Source organism: Pipra filicauda, unplaced genomic scaffold, assembly GCF_003945595.2.
Source record: "Pipra filicauda isolate LSUMZ 115617 unplaced genomic scaffold, ASM394559v2 scaffold71_size5581439_pilon, whole genome shotgun sequence".
NCBI classification, from domain to species: domain Eukaryota; kingdom Metazoa; phylum Chordata; class Aves; order Passeriformes; family Pipridae; genus Pipra; species Pipra filicauda.
The window spans coordinates 3,706,670-3,724,400 of record NW_024104887.1 but is presented as its reverse complement, the minus strand read 5'-3'; the positions used below and the strand labels follow the sequence as shown (position 1 = coordinate 3,724,400).

At 49.5% G+C, this 17,731-nt stretch overlaps 1 protein-coding gene across 3 annotated transcripts in view; it reads left to right on the top strand.

The window, feature by feature from the left end:
• AP2B1 (adaptor related protein complex 2 subunit beta 1) overlaps positions 1-17,137 on the top strand; it is a 79,188-nt gene extending 62,051 nt beyond the window's left edge. For 2 of the 3 annotated variants that reach the window (XM_027725892.2, XM_027725891.2), the window contains 4 exons: positions 4,920-5,004; positions 5,755-5,841; positions 13,684-13,838; positions 14,868-15,114. In XM_027725892.2, coding sequence (XP_027581693.1) covers positions 4,920-5,004; positions 5,755-5,841; positions 13,684-13,838; positions 14,868-14,942 — 402 coding nt within the window. In that variant the 3' untranslated portion in view covers positions 14,943-15,114. Of the gene's footprint in view, positions 1-4,919; positions 5,005-5,754; positions 5,842-13,683; positions 13,839-14,867 lie in introns of all 3 variants that reach the window. The other variant, XM_027725890.2, reaches the window with a different exon arrangement.
• The last annotated feature ends 594 nt before the right edge of the window (positions 17,138-17,731 follow it).

Here is a 17,731-nt window from a genome sequence, read left to right as displayed (position 1 = left end):
TGTTTGTTGCACCTACTGAGCCATGCAACTGAAAGCAGCATAGCTTCAGTTTTCCAAAATGCCTGTGAGATGATCTGATGAGTATGGAGAGGGAAGAATCCACCAGCTGCATTTCCCTCTGGAAAGTGGCACTTTGAAACACAAACCTCTCCCTTGCTGCTGAGCAGTGTGAGGTGCAGAACGCTTCGATTTCTTGCAGTGAGTTTGGCAAAGGGTTTTTCTAAAGACAGAGGAAGGTGCAGCTTCTTCATTGAGGAAAATACCGACCTTGCTCATGCACTAGATCGTGCTTATCCTTCCACACCCAGCTCTACGGTAACTCATCGCCTGTGCTCCTCCTCGCAGTGCAGAACCACTGGAGCTCTCATTCATCAGAGCTGTTAATGTATCTCAGGGCACAAACAGAGCACTCAGTACTTGGAAACAGATTTCACACATTCAGCTCTCCATGAAAACAAGGCTGAGAATCGGTGTGAGCAGCAAGTCCAGCCAGCAGATGTTCACCCTCCAGAGCCTGCTTGATAAACGCCACCGTATCTGCCCGGGTGTGAGCTGTGTCGAAATCACTGACCAACCACCACACATCAGCCTGGGGTGGCTAGAGGGGGAAGGTGCTTCGCTGGGTTTGTTGCCTAGGTTATTTTTTAACAGTCTGTACTCGTGAGAGTCTTACTTCAGCAAAGAATCCTCCTGGGAACTCCCTGAATTAGGGACTAGGATCACAGCTTGGCGTCTGCGGCCAGTTCCTAACTCGGCTGGGAAAGCTGCTGGTTTGCTGGTTAAGGGCCCGTCTGCCACATGGTACAGCATATTTGATAAAATGTGCATTTTGAACTCCAAGTACAGCAAGGCACACGACAGTGTAACCCTCCCAGTAACTGTGTGTTCCCTGACCATTGACGTAACCCAGCCTTGCTGCCTGTGCCCCGCTCCAGGCTCCTGCCTGGAGGCAGAGCATCGGCCTGGCAGCGGCTGCAAACACCCCTAGGATCCCAAGAACCCTCCCTGTCACACCAAATGAAGTGAAGGAGCAGCATTCCCTGGGGGCATGTGACAGGCAGAGCAGCAGACTGTCACAGAACAAACCGTGACCTTGTGCTGGCAGAGGTAAAAAAGGCTCTGCAGTGGAGAGTTGTTCTCGCCTTGACAGTTTGGCTGTTACCAGACTCTAAAGCAAAACCCAACTTAAGTAAATCCTTAATTTAGTGTAGGTGCTAATGGGATTCCAAGTGGGTATGTTGTGTACTTGCTGCTGATGGAAAGCATCTGTGTTGCTTTCAGACTTGACTTTGAAAGTCAGTTCTTATGCTCAAGTCTGGGATTTAAAGCATCAGAAACCTACACTATTGAGGAAAATAGCTTAACTTTGTTCTTGTGAGGTACCTCTTCCCCAAAATACCATATGTTGGCTCTCAGAGAGTTGCACTTCAAGGAAGGTCACCAGAAGGGTGCTCGTGCTACGAGGTGAGCAAATATGTTCCAGGGGTTATTTCTAGAGGTGCTGATTCCTCTAGTCAGATCACGAACTAGACATAAGTGATTTGAAACCCTATGCCAGTTTTTAGTGGGCTCACACCTTTTCATCAGTGAAGCATCACACAAAAATCTGTCACCTTTTGACTTCTATCCCTCAGAGCTTTGTAGGCTGCTTGACTAAATTCACAAGGTACTAATATTTTTTTTCCTCTTGAAAAGGTTGCTGATAGAAAGCCATTTTTATTAAAAATGCTTCTGTTTCAACTCTGAAATGTCTGAGGCTGAAGGTCTAGCTAGAGATTTAATAGTTCATGTCCAGGTCGGCAGGTTAAAGCTGCAGAGCCATGAGGAAATTTAGTGTGGACTGGAGGATTTATGGAATGTAAGTAGAGGTTTCTTTCGAGCGTGCCAAACCTGGAGAGACTTCTCAGCTACTGGTATCACTTCAAATGTCATTGACTGTCTCAGGACAATGTTCCTACCTGAGGAGCACTGGATTTTTTTGGCAGGTTGCTGTTAGCTGCTCAGTTTCTTGCAGGCACTCCTGTGGATCTGCTTTGTGCCCGTGGTTGCTTTTGTAGCCTGTCAGATGGCATTGGATGCTCCTGATGTGGAGCAAAGCATGACCCTGGAAAGCTGCTGTTGACTGGTAGAGCTTCTTAGCTTTTCCTTGGTGCAAATTCCCCCATCCAGGTATCCGCAGGTGCCTTTTCATGGACCAGATTTTGTGGGCCACTGTCCTAACAGGGCATACCTGGCTTTTCAGGGGAAGTGGGGGGTGTTGAACAATGGAAGCTTATCTTGAAAAGCTCACCAGCCTTGTCCTGGTGCTGTAGGTTTAAGGACTTTTCCTGTTTGCAAAAGTTATTTGTAACAACTGGTTCCTGCATCATTACAGATGCTTGCAAGGTGACACGTGATGTCATTACTGGACCCAGTGATGCAGTTTGGGAGGAAGGCTGGCATGTGGCTTGATTTTTCTTTACTGGGAAGAAATTGCACTTCAGAGCATCTTAATTGGGTAGCTCTCCAGAGTATAGCCAAAGCAGCTTACTCAGTATGTTTCTGCAGAGTTGAGAAGCAGGTCAGCAGATACCTTTTTATAGCATCCTTATAACTGCAGGGACAGGGTTGGCATATTAATTTGGAGTGTGCCTCCCAAACCGTGACTGGAGAGAAGGCTCTGCTTTCCAGCCCCTCTTGTAAGAAACTGCTGTTGTATGGCAACAACAATTAGCTACAAAAGCTAAGTAATCTCTGTTGTTCTAAGGCAAGGCAATTAATCATTAAATCAGAGCTGGAAAAGATCTTGGGTCACGCAGTGTAGTCCCTGCTCTGCTTTGTTGTTTTTCTACAGTTCCTCTTATTGAGAGCATTGTCAAGGCTGATTTTAGATAGTCCAAGCACTGGAGCTTCTCTCTTCCTCAGAGGAATTTTGTGCTGCTTAATAATTCTCACTATCAGTTTTCCCAGACATTTAGCCTAAATTTTCCTTCTTCTGGCTCATCTCCATGATTTATATCCAAGCATAGCATCTGGAATGGCTACACTGCTGTCCTTTCCCCAGCTCTCCCCTCCCAGACTTGGAGGTGTGTGTTTTTGGCTACTCACCCAGTGTGTTCAGTCACATTTTGCAGAGGTGAATCACGTTAAATCCACCCACCAATCTGCTTTTACCCCCCTGGCTTTGGTGCCTCCAGCTCAAACACTGAACACTCCAACTCGTGAGCGTGACGCCAGCAATGGGAGCACGTAGCAGCTCCCTGTTGCAGAGCACCATTGCCAATTTTTTTTCTCAGTTGCACCATCATTTACGTGGTTTTAGTGGGCTTTAAACTAATCCCTTCTTAAGCTGCCTTGCACTGTGGGAATTAAATTTAAGTTGTTACCTTTACTGATGGCTGGAAGTAGAAACACCACAGACTGTCACATCTGCAGTTCTTTGCACTTTCTGCAAAGAACTTTCTGCAGTTCTTTGCACTTCTAGGACCTTCCCAGTTGCCAAAAGAGTTTGTTTGAGAGCTTGATCTCCTTTTACTTGTCCTCTGGCTTGCATGCATGTCTAATCAGTTGTCTTGTGTTTGAATTCTCTGGTTTATTCCCCTCCCTTGTTTATCCACAACTGGCTTTTACCAACATTTGGGGGTGTCTTTCTAAACTTGACACTGTGTGACAACAGATTTTCTCAGCAGGACACCAGTAAATTGTAATTAATGTCAATGGAGTTTGTCTTGGCATAAATCTTTGTAGCAGCCAATTTATCCCTTTGGCTCAGCATTTAGCATGGTCTGGTTTGTGTTTCAGCTGGGTGGCGAGTCAGAGAACTCCTTCTGGGGCTTTTCAAAGGAAGGAGGAGCTCAAATGTCTCCTGAAATTCCCCATACGGCCTCAATTCTGGGTCTTTCTTACAGACTTTAGGTTCCTTCGTTGGGAGCAATGGCAGGTGTGTGCTGAGCTGTGCTCCCCTGACAGGCTATCGCTGCACGGGCTGACGTGGGGAGAGCGTGAGAGGCATGGAAATAAAGCCCAGAGCTGCCTTTTTCTGTGCTACATTATGACAGTGCACTTCTCAGACCTCCAGTTTGCTCCTGCTTTTGTGCCCTCAGCTCTCAGGCTGGGGAGAACTGAAGGCAAGGTTGCTCTCTGTTAGCAGAGGTTAGTGGGTAACATGGCAAGTGTGTGTGATAAAGGCAAACCAGTGCATCTCCCTGGCTGGCAGAGTTTAATGACACTGAGAATTAAGTCTTTTGTGAAGTGATCTTTTGTTGCCTGCCCTAATTTCTCTGTGGCAGGGCTTTCTTCTTCCAGGAATCCTGTATAGCTTTCACTAAGGTATAGGCAGGAGGCTTGGGAGATGCTGCAAGGAAGATGTGGGCAACGGACCCACTTGGGACTCTCTAGAAAGTGTCTGGACTGAGACAGAGCTAATCAAAGAGGTGAAAAATAAGGAAATGAAGGTGCAGATAAAGAATACACGGGGGTTTGGAGCTGGGGAGTTACAAGAGTGAGATGGCAAAGAGGGGTGCTGAAGAAGCTGATGTGCAATATGACAGACACAGTAGCATCTGTGTGCAGCCCAGAGGTGGGGATGTACCTTGGAAGTGTAAGGAGTGAGGAGAGGGAGAGGCTGGACAAGAGCAGGAAAGAGCAAGGATGCTGCTGTGAGCCCATCAGTGCAATTGGCTCTGAAGCAGCAATGGTGAAAGGCTCACAGAAGATTGGGCAGCTTTTAGGGAAAATGGAGTGAGTGCAGAGGATTGGGACCAGTCCTTGTCTGAAACTACCCAAAAACTCAGTAACATCCCTCCAGGGAGTCTCACATTTGGAGATGGCCAATGCTCAGAGAGAGCACTCCAGGGTGATGAACCTGTGTGAAACTTTGTGATCCCTTTGGATTTCCAGCTGATGGAGACTCTTTAACCTCCCTGTTTCTTCTCTAACAGGTGGCTGTGAAAAACAACATCGATGTCTTTTACTTCAGCTGCCTAATTCCTCTCAACGTGCTCTTTGTAGAGGATGGCAAAATGGGTGAGTGCTTTTAGGTCTGTGGTCAGGCTCCTCCAAGACAGATTGTGCTGGCAGTGCCCAGCTGGGTGCAGTTGTCTCATGGCTGAGATCTGTATGTGCTTGGCAATGACCTTCGTGCCAGTGCATCTCTCAGCCTGAATTGATCTGCCTTTGGTAGCCTGCCCTTGTTGTCCTCCAGTTCCAAGAGCTGCCAGAACCTACATCTTCTGCTTTGATTCTCCCTGCCAGGCAAGGGACAGATCTGTTTTCTTTGAGGTGGATTTTTTGGGTATTGGTTTGGGTTGTTGTGGTTTTGGGTTTTGTTGTTTTGGGGGTTTTTTTGAGGGTTTGATTCACTCAAGTGGGTCTAGAATTTGCCCCCATGCCACTTTCACTGTAATTTTTGTATTCCTTTATTGAATTGTTGTTTGAATTGGCTGGGAAGTTGCTTGAAAAGCAGCTTTCACTAACATAATCCTAAATGTGTGGATCTTGCTCCTTCTTGTCAAATCTTGCCTGTTCTTGGCTTGTAAACAGCTCATATGTTAAAGACTGTCTCTGTTTTTTGGGGGGCCAAAATCCATCAAAGCTCTGGTGCTTTTACAGTGAGACTGAGGTTGTCGTAGGAGCAAATCCTGGGTCTGTCCACAGCAGGGCAAAAAGTGACCACAAGCCCTTTTGTGTGTCTGCCTTGAAACATTCTGTGGTGTGTTAATTAATGCCGTGGCCCTTTGAGGATCCCACAGTGCTGATCATCTTTCTCGTTTCTAGAGCGCCAGGTCTTCCTTGCAACATGGAAGGATATTCCAAACGAAAATGAGCTTCAGTTCCAGATTAAAGACTGTCACCTGAATGCTGGTGAGTAGCTTAATTCTCCCGTGCTGAGAGCACTTTTGATGTATGGCCGCTAAACATCACCTCATTAATATCACCTCGTTAAAATAACCTTATGGTTAATGAATAGATGACTTTTGAACAGAACAACCTTGGCTTATGAACAGAGCTGCCTGGGATCCCAGGGCTTGTTTCAGTGAAAAATTTCAGCTGGATCTCCATAAAAGCACATCTAAAATCCCAGGTCTTTGATTTTACTGATCTGTTTCTTCCTTTCATTCTGGGCCTTGTATTCTTGTTTTCTCTTTTATACTTTGCTTCCCTGCAAAGCTGCTCTTTAAATAGAGCTGAATACGGTGCTGGGGCTGTTAGGCAACCCTGTCTTGCTGCTGTGAGTTTTGGACAAGATGTTCCAGCCCTGACTTTAACCTACTGCATTATCCTGGGCCACTCACTTCACCTTTTGGCAGCTCCTTTCTTCTTTCTGTTGTGAAAGAGTAAACCTGCATAACACTATAAGGTGGTGTAATGTCTGTGGAGGACAGACCATGTGAGAAGAGCTTTGGTCTGCTGTTGTTAGCTGAGATATTGATGCATTTTGATGAAATTTGGTCCTGTTCAGTCTGTTTAGCTATCTAGTTACCTCTGTGAGCATCCTACTTGTACGTATGACCTTACTACTGCTGAAGGATGATGGAGTGTAAAAGAGTGGAATGGGGCCAGTGTAGCAGCTTTGCTCCTGTTCAAAAGGTTCTGGACAGGAGCCAAGTGATTCTACCAAAAGCTGCTGTGTTTCACAAATGAAAGAAGTGTCCCTATTGATTACCAACCCTGTAACCTTTTTGTTCTCTCATGCCTGCTATTACACAATGAACACCCTCGTGCTTCAATTGCAGACAGAAACCATGGGTCTCTTTGTACTCATGATTATTACTATTTTGGAATATAAAAGATGGAGCACGGAAGAGGAGGGAAAAAATAGCAGCTGTTGGACCTTATGACTTGATTTCACTGTGGGGTTTCAAATGAGAACAACCTCGGTGCCTCCCCCAGCCCTCCCTCTGCTCCCGGCCGAGCTTGGCATCGCCTCTCCCCCTGCACTGCAGAGCTGCTGCTGGTGGTGCCTTCTGCCCTGGCCATGTCCTGACTGCATCCAGGGCTCTTCATCGCCAATCAGAAATGCTAGAAGCTTCCCATGTTTGGTGTCAGAGTGCTGGCTAGCAGAGGATGTGGGTTGGGAGGGAGAGAGGAGGGTGCATGGCTGGGAAGAGGAGCCCTGGCAATCCTGCAGCCTGGCCTGGCCCCTTCCTCCCTCCGGAAGAAAATGCTATAAAATGTGGAGCGACAGAACGCTCCCCATTCCGGGAGGGTTTGCCAGTCCAGGCCTGCCTGAACTGGGGATACTCAGAGCAGAACATGTTCCCAGCTTGCAGGGAGAGGACGGGAACGCCGGGTGGTTTCTCTGCAGTGGGATCTGCAGGCACTGCCAGGCTCGGGCGGGAAGAGCCTTGGCCGCAGTGCCTCTCCCGAGAGCGATCCGTCACTCGGGATGCTCGGGGGTGTGTGGGATCTGCCAGCCTCTCTGGCTTGTGTGCGGCAGAAAGTGGGTCATGTCTCATAAACAGATTTCAAACCCTTCCATCCACTGAAGGTTCCGTTTCTGGATTTCCGCTGCCGACACCTCCTCCCTCTTGCAACTCCACCGGCCGTTCCCTTCCTTGACCGCCTGGGTTTCCTCATGGAGCAGGCCGGTGGCTTGCAGGAGGGATAACTAGGGAAATCTTGTGTGCTTGTCTTAGTCCCTTTGGATTTTATCTACCCTGACTCAGTCCGCTCACCTTGATGTCGTCTGAGCAATACCCTCCTCTAGTTTAGACCATCCTAAGAGCATCAAGCTTTGCCTGTACAAGGATCAGCCAGAGCCCAAAACCCGTGGGGTGCTGGGCTTCCAGCATCCTCAGGGATAGAGGCTTCTCACAGCATGGCAACTCTGGGTATGAAACATTTAGGAACTTGATCCCTGTGGAGGAAAGACCGGTTCATGTTCCAAAGACTCTCTAGGAGAGGTGTCTAACCAGCTCTTGATTTGGGCTCGGTTGTTCTGTTGCTCACTCATGACACACCACCACGTGCAGCTCATGTCACTGCACAGATTAGGGTTCACAATGGTCATGTGGCAGAGCTGCACAAAACTCACTCCAGATTTCAGCAGCTCCTCTCCAAACGTGAGGAGACGCTGGGTTTGTGCAGTCCTTCAGCACAGCGAGAAGCTCGTGAGCACCGCTGGCTCCACAGAGGTGTGAGTCGTTATCCCTCCTCGCATCTGCTCAGATCACTGATTCATGCCCAGGATCACTGATTCATGCCCAGGATCAGTAATTCATGCCCAGGATCAGTAATTCATGCCTAGCGTGGGCCCACCCACTCGGTGGCGAGTGCTCAGGGACGCACCGTGCCATTCATGCTTCGGTCTCACCGATTCCAACCTGGTGACGTGAATTCAGCTGTGAGCTAAAAATACCTCTGCTCCCAGCTGATGTGCCCTAAGGCAGCTCCACCAGCTACTTGGAGCTGTGGCTGCAGCAGGATTTGGATGGAGCAGAGGGTGCCAAGCTGGGCTGCTGGGCAGAGGCTGATCAGGAGTGTGGTCCCTGCACCCTCAGTACGTGGCTTTCCTTCTCCCAGCTGCAAACAGCCTTTAATTCCCTGAGTGTTCCCATCTGTGCTGCTTCTGCACCGTGTGAGAAGTGGAGCTTAAGTTCTGTGTGGATACACAGGAGCTAACCAGGGGATGCTGCTATTCTTCAGTGAAGAAACTGAAATTGTAATTTCTTTCTCTCTAAACCAAAGTGAGATAGGCTTGGAACAGGGATTTGTGAGGGGCTGGGACTTTATCTGTCAGAAAAGCAGCTTGTGCGTTTCTTGTACATCCAGGGCTGTCTGTCACCGTGCAACAGTCACCTTACAGCACCTCCTGTGCAAGCTGCAGACTTTTCCTCAGGTTATTGCTTTTCTTCCTTCAAACAAAAAGGAGATAAACACAGTCAGTCAGCGGAGGTGCTTCTGTGGGAGTCTGTGCCTCTGTAGGTAAAAGATCCATCCTGTGCCCACAAGGCAAGCCAAAGAGGATTGATTTGAGCTTTGATGGCTTGCAACAGGGACGGCACAAAAAAAAGCTCCTTTGCCTGGCAGCTCACCCCAAAACAGAGCACAGGACAGCCAGAAAATCTTGGCTGCTGCAGGAAGCCCACAGCACAGCAAGCTGAAGCCAAGGGGAAGGTCCAGGCTGTGGGATGAGGAGCAGGTATCCTTAAGTGGGCAGAGCAGACCACTCTAATCCATGTCTCCAGCATCTTCATTTCCAAAAAAAAAAAAAAGCAAATACTGGACCTTTGAAGGTATTCCCGCTGTTCCCAGTGACTCAGTGAGAGATGAGTGCTTAATTCTGGATTTGGGGGTTGGATTCCCAGGGGTGGGAGCTGGTGCTGGCCTGAGGCTGTTCCTGAGGGCTGTATGGCCACGGAGGAGCCAGTCTGGAGCTGTATCATGGGACCAAGGTGTTCTTAGGATGCATGGCATATCTGAAATTCATTAGAGCCGTTTCATGCATCTGCCTCTTAGGAAGAGGTTGGGATAGTTCCGTGGAGAAAACTTTATTCAGAAATAATGAAAACACAAGGTCATTGTTACAGCCCAGCATCCTCATCTCTTATGAATCCAGCACTAAATTAATTGATTTGGGGAGGGTTTTAATGAACTAGATTCAGGAATCTAGTGCATGAAAATAGATTCCTAGTCTGTTATAGCTCTAATACTCTGGGTGCTTTTGGTGCAACTTAGACCATCTGAGATTTCCTCTGTAATTGAGTGTGCACTAAAGCTCAGTTTGACTTGTTTACACTGTTTTTAAAATGTGCTAAGTTTGACTAAATTTTAAAGGATCACCACATTAGGATATGCAAATCAGATTAGCTAAATGTTTTTCTTTTTTTTTTTTTTTTTGTAATTCTGCTTACCCAAACCCACAAGAGTAAAAGAGGACAAGCTGGCTTGCACATGAAGACTGAGTGCCATTAAATGGGAGGCAATTAGTTGCTGTGCTGTTCAGCAGTTCTAGGAATTTTGGTTTTACTTGCTTATTACTTGTCCACAGTTTGGTGTGAAACAGCAGCTTTTGTGTTTGGAGTTGAACGTGGCTTTATTGGTATGCAGTGGTCACTTTGTTTTTCTCCCTTGAGTAATTTGCTAATGCCAGAACAAAGAGAAATTGGATTTTTTTGATGAAACAACCTGGGGGACGATCATACACAAGCTTCCGTGGTATGTTGTTTTCTTCTGTATGTGCAAATCTTGTACCTGATAGTTTTATAAATTACAGCACTAGTGCATATTACATGTCTTGAAAATTAATGAACTGTCATCATATTGCCCCAAGTGCCTCCCCACTGCATCAGAGTCTGCATTTTGTATTTGAATGCAGTTCTTGGCTGGATGCTCAGAACCATTGAGGTGATGCTGGAAATGGCATGGGGATGTTCTCAGCTACCACAGCATAAAATATAGCCATTAAATTTTCCTTTCTGATATCCAGGGCTTGTTGCAGAATGCCACCAAGTTCAGAAAAGGTGTATTGTTGATGTTGGCTGTGAATTATTGCATGTGCTTCGCAAAAACCCCCTGGTTGCCAGTTGGTCATCTTGGCTGTTTGAGTTCAGAAGTGAAGTTCTTAAGCTGATGGGTAGAATATTTAAGCATGTCCTTTGATTTACCCATAAGGAAAGTGCAGTTAAAAAGCATTGGATCACTTCAGTGCAAGGGAGGAGAGGTTGTCCAGCTGTTCTCCCCTGCGTGCCTGTGTTTCCTTGTGCATTATTTAATTGCTGATCTGAGGTAAAGAATTCTGTTTAGAAAGGAAAAGAAACAAACCCAAAAACCCAACCCCGAAAGATGAGCTGATGTTAGAAGTTTCCCTGGCCCTGGTGATGGGCAAATCTCCCTGTGTCCTTACATTTCACTTCAGGAAGGTTGTGAGAACAATCCCTGAGCCAAAAGAAAAAGCCCTGCAGGAAGTTGCTGCGCAAGGTCAAGTGTGGACTGTGCGTCTGCCAAAGGACTCATGTGCTCTGGTTTGCAGAGTCACCAGCCCCCAGGGTCACTCAGCCCTCCTCCTGCCTCGCTGGGGCTCTGGTGGGTGCTGTGCTCTGGCTGTGCAGAGCTGGGCTCAGCTCTCTGCTCCCAGCAATAACTGCCTGGGTTTATTAGGTTTTTTTTAAAGGCTGTGCTGTCACATGGCATTAGCGGTCCTGCCTTCAGCCAGGCACAGCCTGGCACTGTTGCTTAGCAACTCTGATGATCTCCAAAATCCAAATTCCTGATACTTCAGAGTGCAGGAGGGACGGGAGATGCTACCTGTGGGGAGAGGGGGTCAGCTCTGGCCAGTCCCCAAATCGGTGCTGAGAGAGGTTGGCAGGAGGAGTTGGACAAGCCAAGCATCAGCTCCAGCCTACTCACATTGGTGGGGGTGCCTGGCTGAGGCAGGGCATGTTTTGGTTGGGCTTTTTGCTCTCTTCAGAGGGTGACTGAGGTCAGACAGGGAAGCAGAAAACAGACTTTCCTAGGAATTGCCCTGCCTCACTTTCCCTCCTTGTATCCCCTTACAAACATGTTCCTCCTTGGAAACCTGCCCCTCAGCAGAGGCTGTGAATGTTTAAATTGCAAGAGGAGCCATCACACAAGGGGTTTGGCATAAGAGCTGCTGCTCTGCAGCCCCATCTCACCAACTGTGCTCCCAAAGCACAGCTCCCCTCCTCTGCCATCACACCGTGGGATGGGGTAGCAGCCTCACAGCTGCCAAAATTACAGCTGCTCACTTGCAGCTGTGCTTCCAATCCTGCACCCCCTGGTCTCCAGGGAATGCCTTTATTCCAACAGCATCCCCCAGTGGAGGGGAGACTGCTGTGGCCGATGTAATGATGGCAGGAGAAACACCTTGCCAGTAGTTCCACCTTCAGGATCCATGTCCAGGGGGGTGAGGTTTAACCACAGCCTGTTAAAAGTGGGCAAACAAAATCCCGTTTAATTTCAATGTCCCTCTCCGACAAGGATGTGCCCTCTGAGCAGGTGCCTGTGCTGGACACTGAGCCCTCACAAAGCCCTGGAGGCTGCTCTCACTCTGGGGGAATGAGGAGATGGGAATTTAAGCTTCCTCCTCGCTGGGTGATGTCTCTCCCAGCCACACTTTCTGTGAGGGGACTGCTCTGCATTGCCTGTTTCCTTAGTCTGGATGAGTTTGTTGTGTAGAGGAGGAGTATGGGTGGGAGGAGGAGACAGGGAATGAGGGGTTTTAAGCAAAAGATCTCATTAGTTACTTATATCTGCCAGTTTCCATAGTAACTGGGGAAGAGAGGAAACCTAAATCTGAGTGTGTCTGGGTAGCTGGATGCCTGAACCGTCCTCGACCCGTGTGTAGCTGCTCTGAAGCCTGGGGAGCAACGGGGCTCAGCGAAGGGTCCAGGCTGCCCATGGAGCCGCTCCACAGCTCTGGTTATCAGCCCTGCCCTGGGGAGAGACAGCGGATCCAAGTCTCTGCATCAGGGTATGGATTTGTGGGGCCCTTTCTTTCCTCCTTCCACCATTCCCTGGTGCATGAACAGGCTCTGCTGTCCCCCCTCTAATCCCCCCGTGTGCCAGCACAGACTTGTGTCCGTTCTCAAATCTGGCACAGGCAGATCTTGGTGTTTGTAGGGGCAGGGGTGGATTAGAGCTGCAGGGTTACTTTGCTGCTTCTCTGCTGCTGTCCTGCTCCCTGTGCTCCTTGAGATGGAAACTACATTTCCAGTCTCTGGGCGTTCAGTGCAAGCTGGTTTGAGGCTGTTTCTCTCCCTTGTTTTTTGTCAAAAGTGCCCAACCTGCTAGTAATGGCCCAGCAGGGAGTTAAATTTCTCCTGGCAGGGAGTTAAATTTCTCTTATTGGGCACCAGGAATAGGAATTTGCCAATGATGCTTATCAGATGTGGTGTCTTCCTCCCTGAGCCTTCCACCCAAAGTGTGGATGTACCCCTTTCCTGGCATCCAGAGTCTGAGCTTTGCTCTTCTCTGTGCTGAGAAGTTCCTTGGCATCCAGAGATTGCTGGTGTCAGCCTTTGTGTTCTGTGTATTTGCCTCTGTTCTGGTTTCCTCGAAAGGTCCCGTAGAAATAATGTGTGTCATGATGACATCCATACAGGTCTGCAGGTGAAATCACATATCAGCTGAGGTCAGGCTGTGTGATAAAACTGTATCACAGCCCTGTGACGTCTAGAGACATGTCTGTGGGTTTCTACCTTTCAAGAAATTGCTTGAAAATAAAAGAAAGTATTCTTACTGGCTTGTATGACATTGATTTGGCCAGAAGTGTCTGCGTGCAAGGGAAGCAAGAGGGAGCTGTCAGGGTTGGGACAGGACCTCAGGGAGTGATCTTTGTGCTTTTCCAACTTCTTGCTCTGACTTTTGGCTGCCTCCAGGTTAACCTGCCTGCAGCTGATTGGGGGTTATGGATAAAACAGAGTGCTCTTACCCTCTGAGCTGCCTTGAGAGTCTCGCCTTGATAAAGGCAGTAAGTCCTGAATGACCCAGAGCAGTAAGTGAAAGCCCTGTAGAATGGGCGAATACTTAGCAAAGGAGATCACAGCCTAAAAGAAAGAAGGTAGGTCCATGAAGCACATTGGAATTTTTATTCCTTGTGTCACGTTTGCTCCTGTCCCCAGGGAAGAAGTCAGAGTTTCATTGTGCACTTGCATCCTGGGAATGTTCCTCTGGGCTCTCCTGTCGCCGCAGATGATGAATCTGAATTAACAGATGTGTTTTTCTTCTTCCTTCTCTCTGAAGACACTGTCTCCAGCAAACTGCAGAACAACAATGTCTACACCATTGCCAAGAGGAACGTAGAGGGCCAGGACATGCTCTACCAGTCTCTGAAGCTCACCAATGGCATCTGGATCTTGGCTGAGCTTCGCATCCAGCCGGGGAACCCGAACTACACGGTGAGGCGTCGGACCGTGGAGGGCACGTGGTGCAGGCTGGGATCCTGCTAACTCACCTCACATGCAGAGCAGCTTCTCCCCGCTCTGCCTAACGTACTCATTTTGGGGGAGATCCTGTTAATTTGCCTGGGGGTTAGGAGTGCCCCCTGAACGGGGGAAGAAGTGAGGAACATCAGAATTACGCTGCTGTGTTACCAGTGAGCTGGGATAGTGCCCGCTCAGCAATGAGCAGTTACTTGCCAAGGTTACCTGGAGATAAAGCCAAGAGATATTAGCGAGAAAGCATAGCCAGGATGCCCTTCCCCCTCTCACTGATTTATGCCCTGCAGGGGGGACTGGCTGTCTGGATGTCTCGTGCTGGCATCAGCCTGGGGCTGGTGGGAAGGATGTTCCCTGTCCTGCCTCGTGCACCCCTGTAACTGTTCTCTTTGACTTTGCTCCCTTTCTGAGGGCCTGTGTGTCTGAGCGTCCTGGTATTAGAGGATTTATCTCCCGTTGGAAGCTGTGCCAGGAGCTTCAAGAAAAACCTCTGGTCACCCACAGGGTGAAAGCAAGAGTTGGAAGGTGATTTAAAGTGTTTGCACAAGGATTGATGGCACAAGCCTCGTCTCAGCCTGATCTTTGCTTTAGAGAGGGATGACAGCCAAGTTTGTGTCCGTCAGGGCTGAGCAGAAGATCGTTAGAATCCCTTGGGTTTAGTGCTGGGATTTACAGCATGAGGACAAGCAGGTCCCTTGTCTCAGTTTGGGGCCATGTCCCCTTCCTCCATGCCTGCTGGGGCACCTGCATTTGTTAGGGAATTTGGGAACCCCTCAGTGGGAGTTTGCATTCGTGTACCTCTGAAAAGGCAGTTTGGGGTTGGTGATGAAGAAAGCAGTACCAGGGGAAGTATTCTCTGTGACTGTCATCATCCACATCCGTGGGCTGTCCAACCCGTGCTGTAGGTCAGACATTTCCAGCTGCTTCGTGGACGCTGGAGGCTCCTGCCTCCCTTTGCACCCCCACTAACCTCTCCTCTCCTCTCCACAGCTCTCCCTGAAATGCCGAGCTCCCGAAGTGTCCCAGTACATCTACCAGGCCTACGATGCCATCTTGAAAAACTAACAGGAGATCAGCCTGTGCCTCACCCTGCGGAAGGAGGGGGGGAAAAAGGGGTCCCCAAATCCTCCTTCACTGCTAGCGCGGGGGAAAAGCACTCGTAAACTGGAAGCAGCTGTATTCATGTGTAGGATTTCAGTCAAAGGCACTGATTAAACAAGGTAGCAATTAGTATCCACGTGCTAACGATGATAGGGAACAAACCCCTTTGGTATTTTTAGCGTCCATGGAGTTTGTAACCACTGCTTCGACTACTCCCATGTCCCCCTCGCCCCCCACTCATCCGTTCTCTTGGGCTTCTCCATTTTGTGCCAATGTTCAGTGTTTTCTAAATGGCTTTAGGTGTAGTTTCGATTTTGTAAAATACCGCTCATTGGGGAAAAAAAACAAAAAAAAACAAACAAAAAAAAACCAAGCAAAAACCACACGTCCGCTCATTAAAACAAGGCAAAAGTGTCGAAAACATAACACTGCACTTTATTTTATATTTTTATACATTTTTTTTGAGTTTTTCTATTGTAATTGGCTCAAAGGGAAGGTGAATCCAAGGAAGCATTGGGAGCCCTGCAGGGAAGTTGGGCTCTAACAGGGTGAGCACGGCCTCGGGGAACCAGGAACAGAGCCATCAGTTCGGTCCCTAAAGAGGGGTTTTTATTACACTTGTGCTGGCAGACTCGGCACTGCTTTGATGGTGTGTTTTCACTCCAGCCATCTCCCTGGCTCATTAGCTGCTGATTTGAGGAGCGAGGCTGCTTTTGCGTGGGGAGGAGCTGCAGGCCTAGATCGGCGACAGGACAGCGGTGGATGAAATGAAGGAAATGAGCCCGTTCTTAGATCAAAAGGCTCATGCCAGAGCTCCAGGTGTGGTCTCTGCATCCTCACCCATCTGCAGCCCCTCTTTTCCTGTTCTTTCCGTGCCTGCTGTGGCTGAACTGCCTTCTCGGCCATGCCCCGAGCTGTGCCCCCTTCACCCGGCGCTGTGCTGGCCCCGGCAGTCCCCGAGGCTCCTGGTACATCCAGATGTGGCAGTGCCACTTCCCTGACGGGGCTGCGGGTGTCAGCTGTGCCCCTATGGAGAGGGGCCACTGCTGGCAGTGTCCCAGGATGCCAGGGGAGTGGAGAGGCTCTCCCTGTTCCCGTGCTGTCCCCTCAGAACCCAGGCAGTGGTGTGATGGGAGATGGTTTGGGCTTGGCGGTGTTTGCTCCTTGCCAACCTGGGGGCCTTCAGTTTCCAGCTGGGCTGACCTGAACAGACCATGGAGCATCTTTCCCCTTTGCAGCTCAGCTCTTTGTGCCCAGAGGCACACAGTGACAAGGGCCAGCCGAGTTCCTGCTCTCACCCCCTGTCCCGAGCAGCTCCATGCCCTGACCCCTCTTTTCTGACCTGTCCCTCGGGCCAGGACTGCTTCCCTTCCTGTCCATGGCTGTGGATTCTCCCCATTGCAACCACTAAGTGCTGCAACAGCAGCAGTGAAAGTAAAGCCTCTTGCATGTCCCTGCTCCATCCATAGCTTGTCCTGCTTAATCCAAGTCCCTATCCAGCCCTCCCCAGCATGCTTGGACACCATTTCCTCCCCTGCTAACAAAGCTCTTGCGTGTAGCAACCCCCATGTTGTCCTTTTAGATGCCACTTTCAAAGTCAATAAATGTTTTACGGTGGGAGATCGTTCATCAGGGCTTTGGCACTGTGTGCAGCCAAGAAACCAGTGCTGGGAAAAGGTCACAGTGCTCTGGGAGAGACTCCAGCAGGGCCCAGGAGCTGCAGGACCTGAGGAAAGTGGTGTCCCTTTGTAGGAATCCCTGTGCTCTGGCTGGGGATAAAGTGGGGCAGAGCTGGAGCCATCCAGCCCTTGAGCATGTGCTGGGAGGTGATTTGCTCCGAGCCCTGCGGGTGCACTGCAAAAGTCATTAGCAGAGCAATTAAGGAAACGCCGGTGGCCCTGAGCACGATGCTCTGTCAGGGCAGGGAGGAGAGTGTAGCTTCGACCTGGGGAGGGGATGCTGAGCACCCCCTTCTCTTGCCAAATTTCTTCCCAGCTTCCCGGGTGTGCAGGTGTCTATGCCACAGGGCAGAGCCTGGGCTCCTGGGTGACATTCCGCCCTCCTCTCCTGCCGCTGCGCTCGCTCCAGTGTTGGCCGCGTCGTTGTGTTGCTCTCCAGGCTTTACCTGCCGTCCGTGTCAATAAACTCATTTCCACGGTGCTGTGGCTGCGTGTGGCTCTGTGGGGCTGGGGAGAGGGGCTGCTCCCCCTGATGTCGGCTCTGCCCATGGGAGCAGCAGGGCTGCAAGGCTGGGTTTGGTGGGAAGGAGACTGTTTGCTCACCGGTAGCTTTTTGGCTTCTTTTTCCACCCCAAATTAGGGACTTGCAGGGTGAGGAGGCAGCAAGTATCCTCAGTCTCTGACTGCTGCTCTCTCCTCATCTCAAAGGGCAGTGAGGACAGGCTCAGATGAGGAGCAGAAGATGGATGTACCCATTTAGCCCTTTTGGGGCCCCAGGTGAACTGTGTGCAGTGTGACCTGTTTTCCCTGTGGTGAAACAATAAAACCCTGGGTCAGTGATGCATTTTGGATCACTTTGCACTGGTGCTGTCATTTTCCACAGGGCTTTGCCACTGCTGGTCCTGTCTCAAGCAGGATGGGTTGGGCTGCAAAATCTCTGTACAGGACCAGAGCCGAGCTCGGGTAACCCCAAGCTCAGTACTTGAAGTGGCCAGAAATACAACAGAACAAGCAGCAGGTTTGGGAGGTGTTGCTCTGGAGCAGAGCAACTCTTTCCCTCACCTCTGGCCAGCT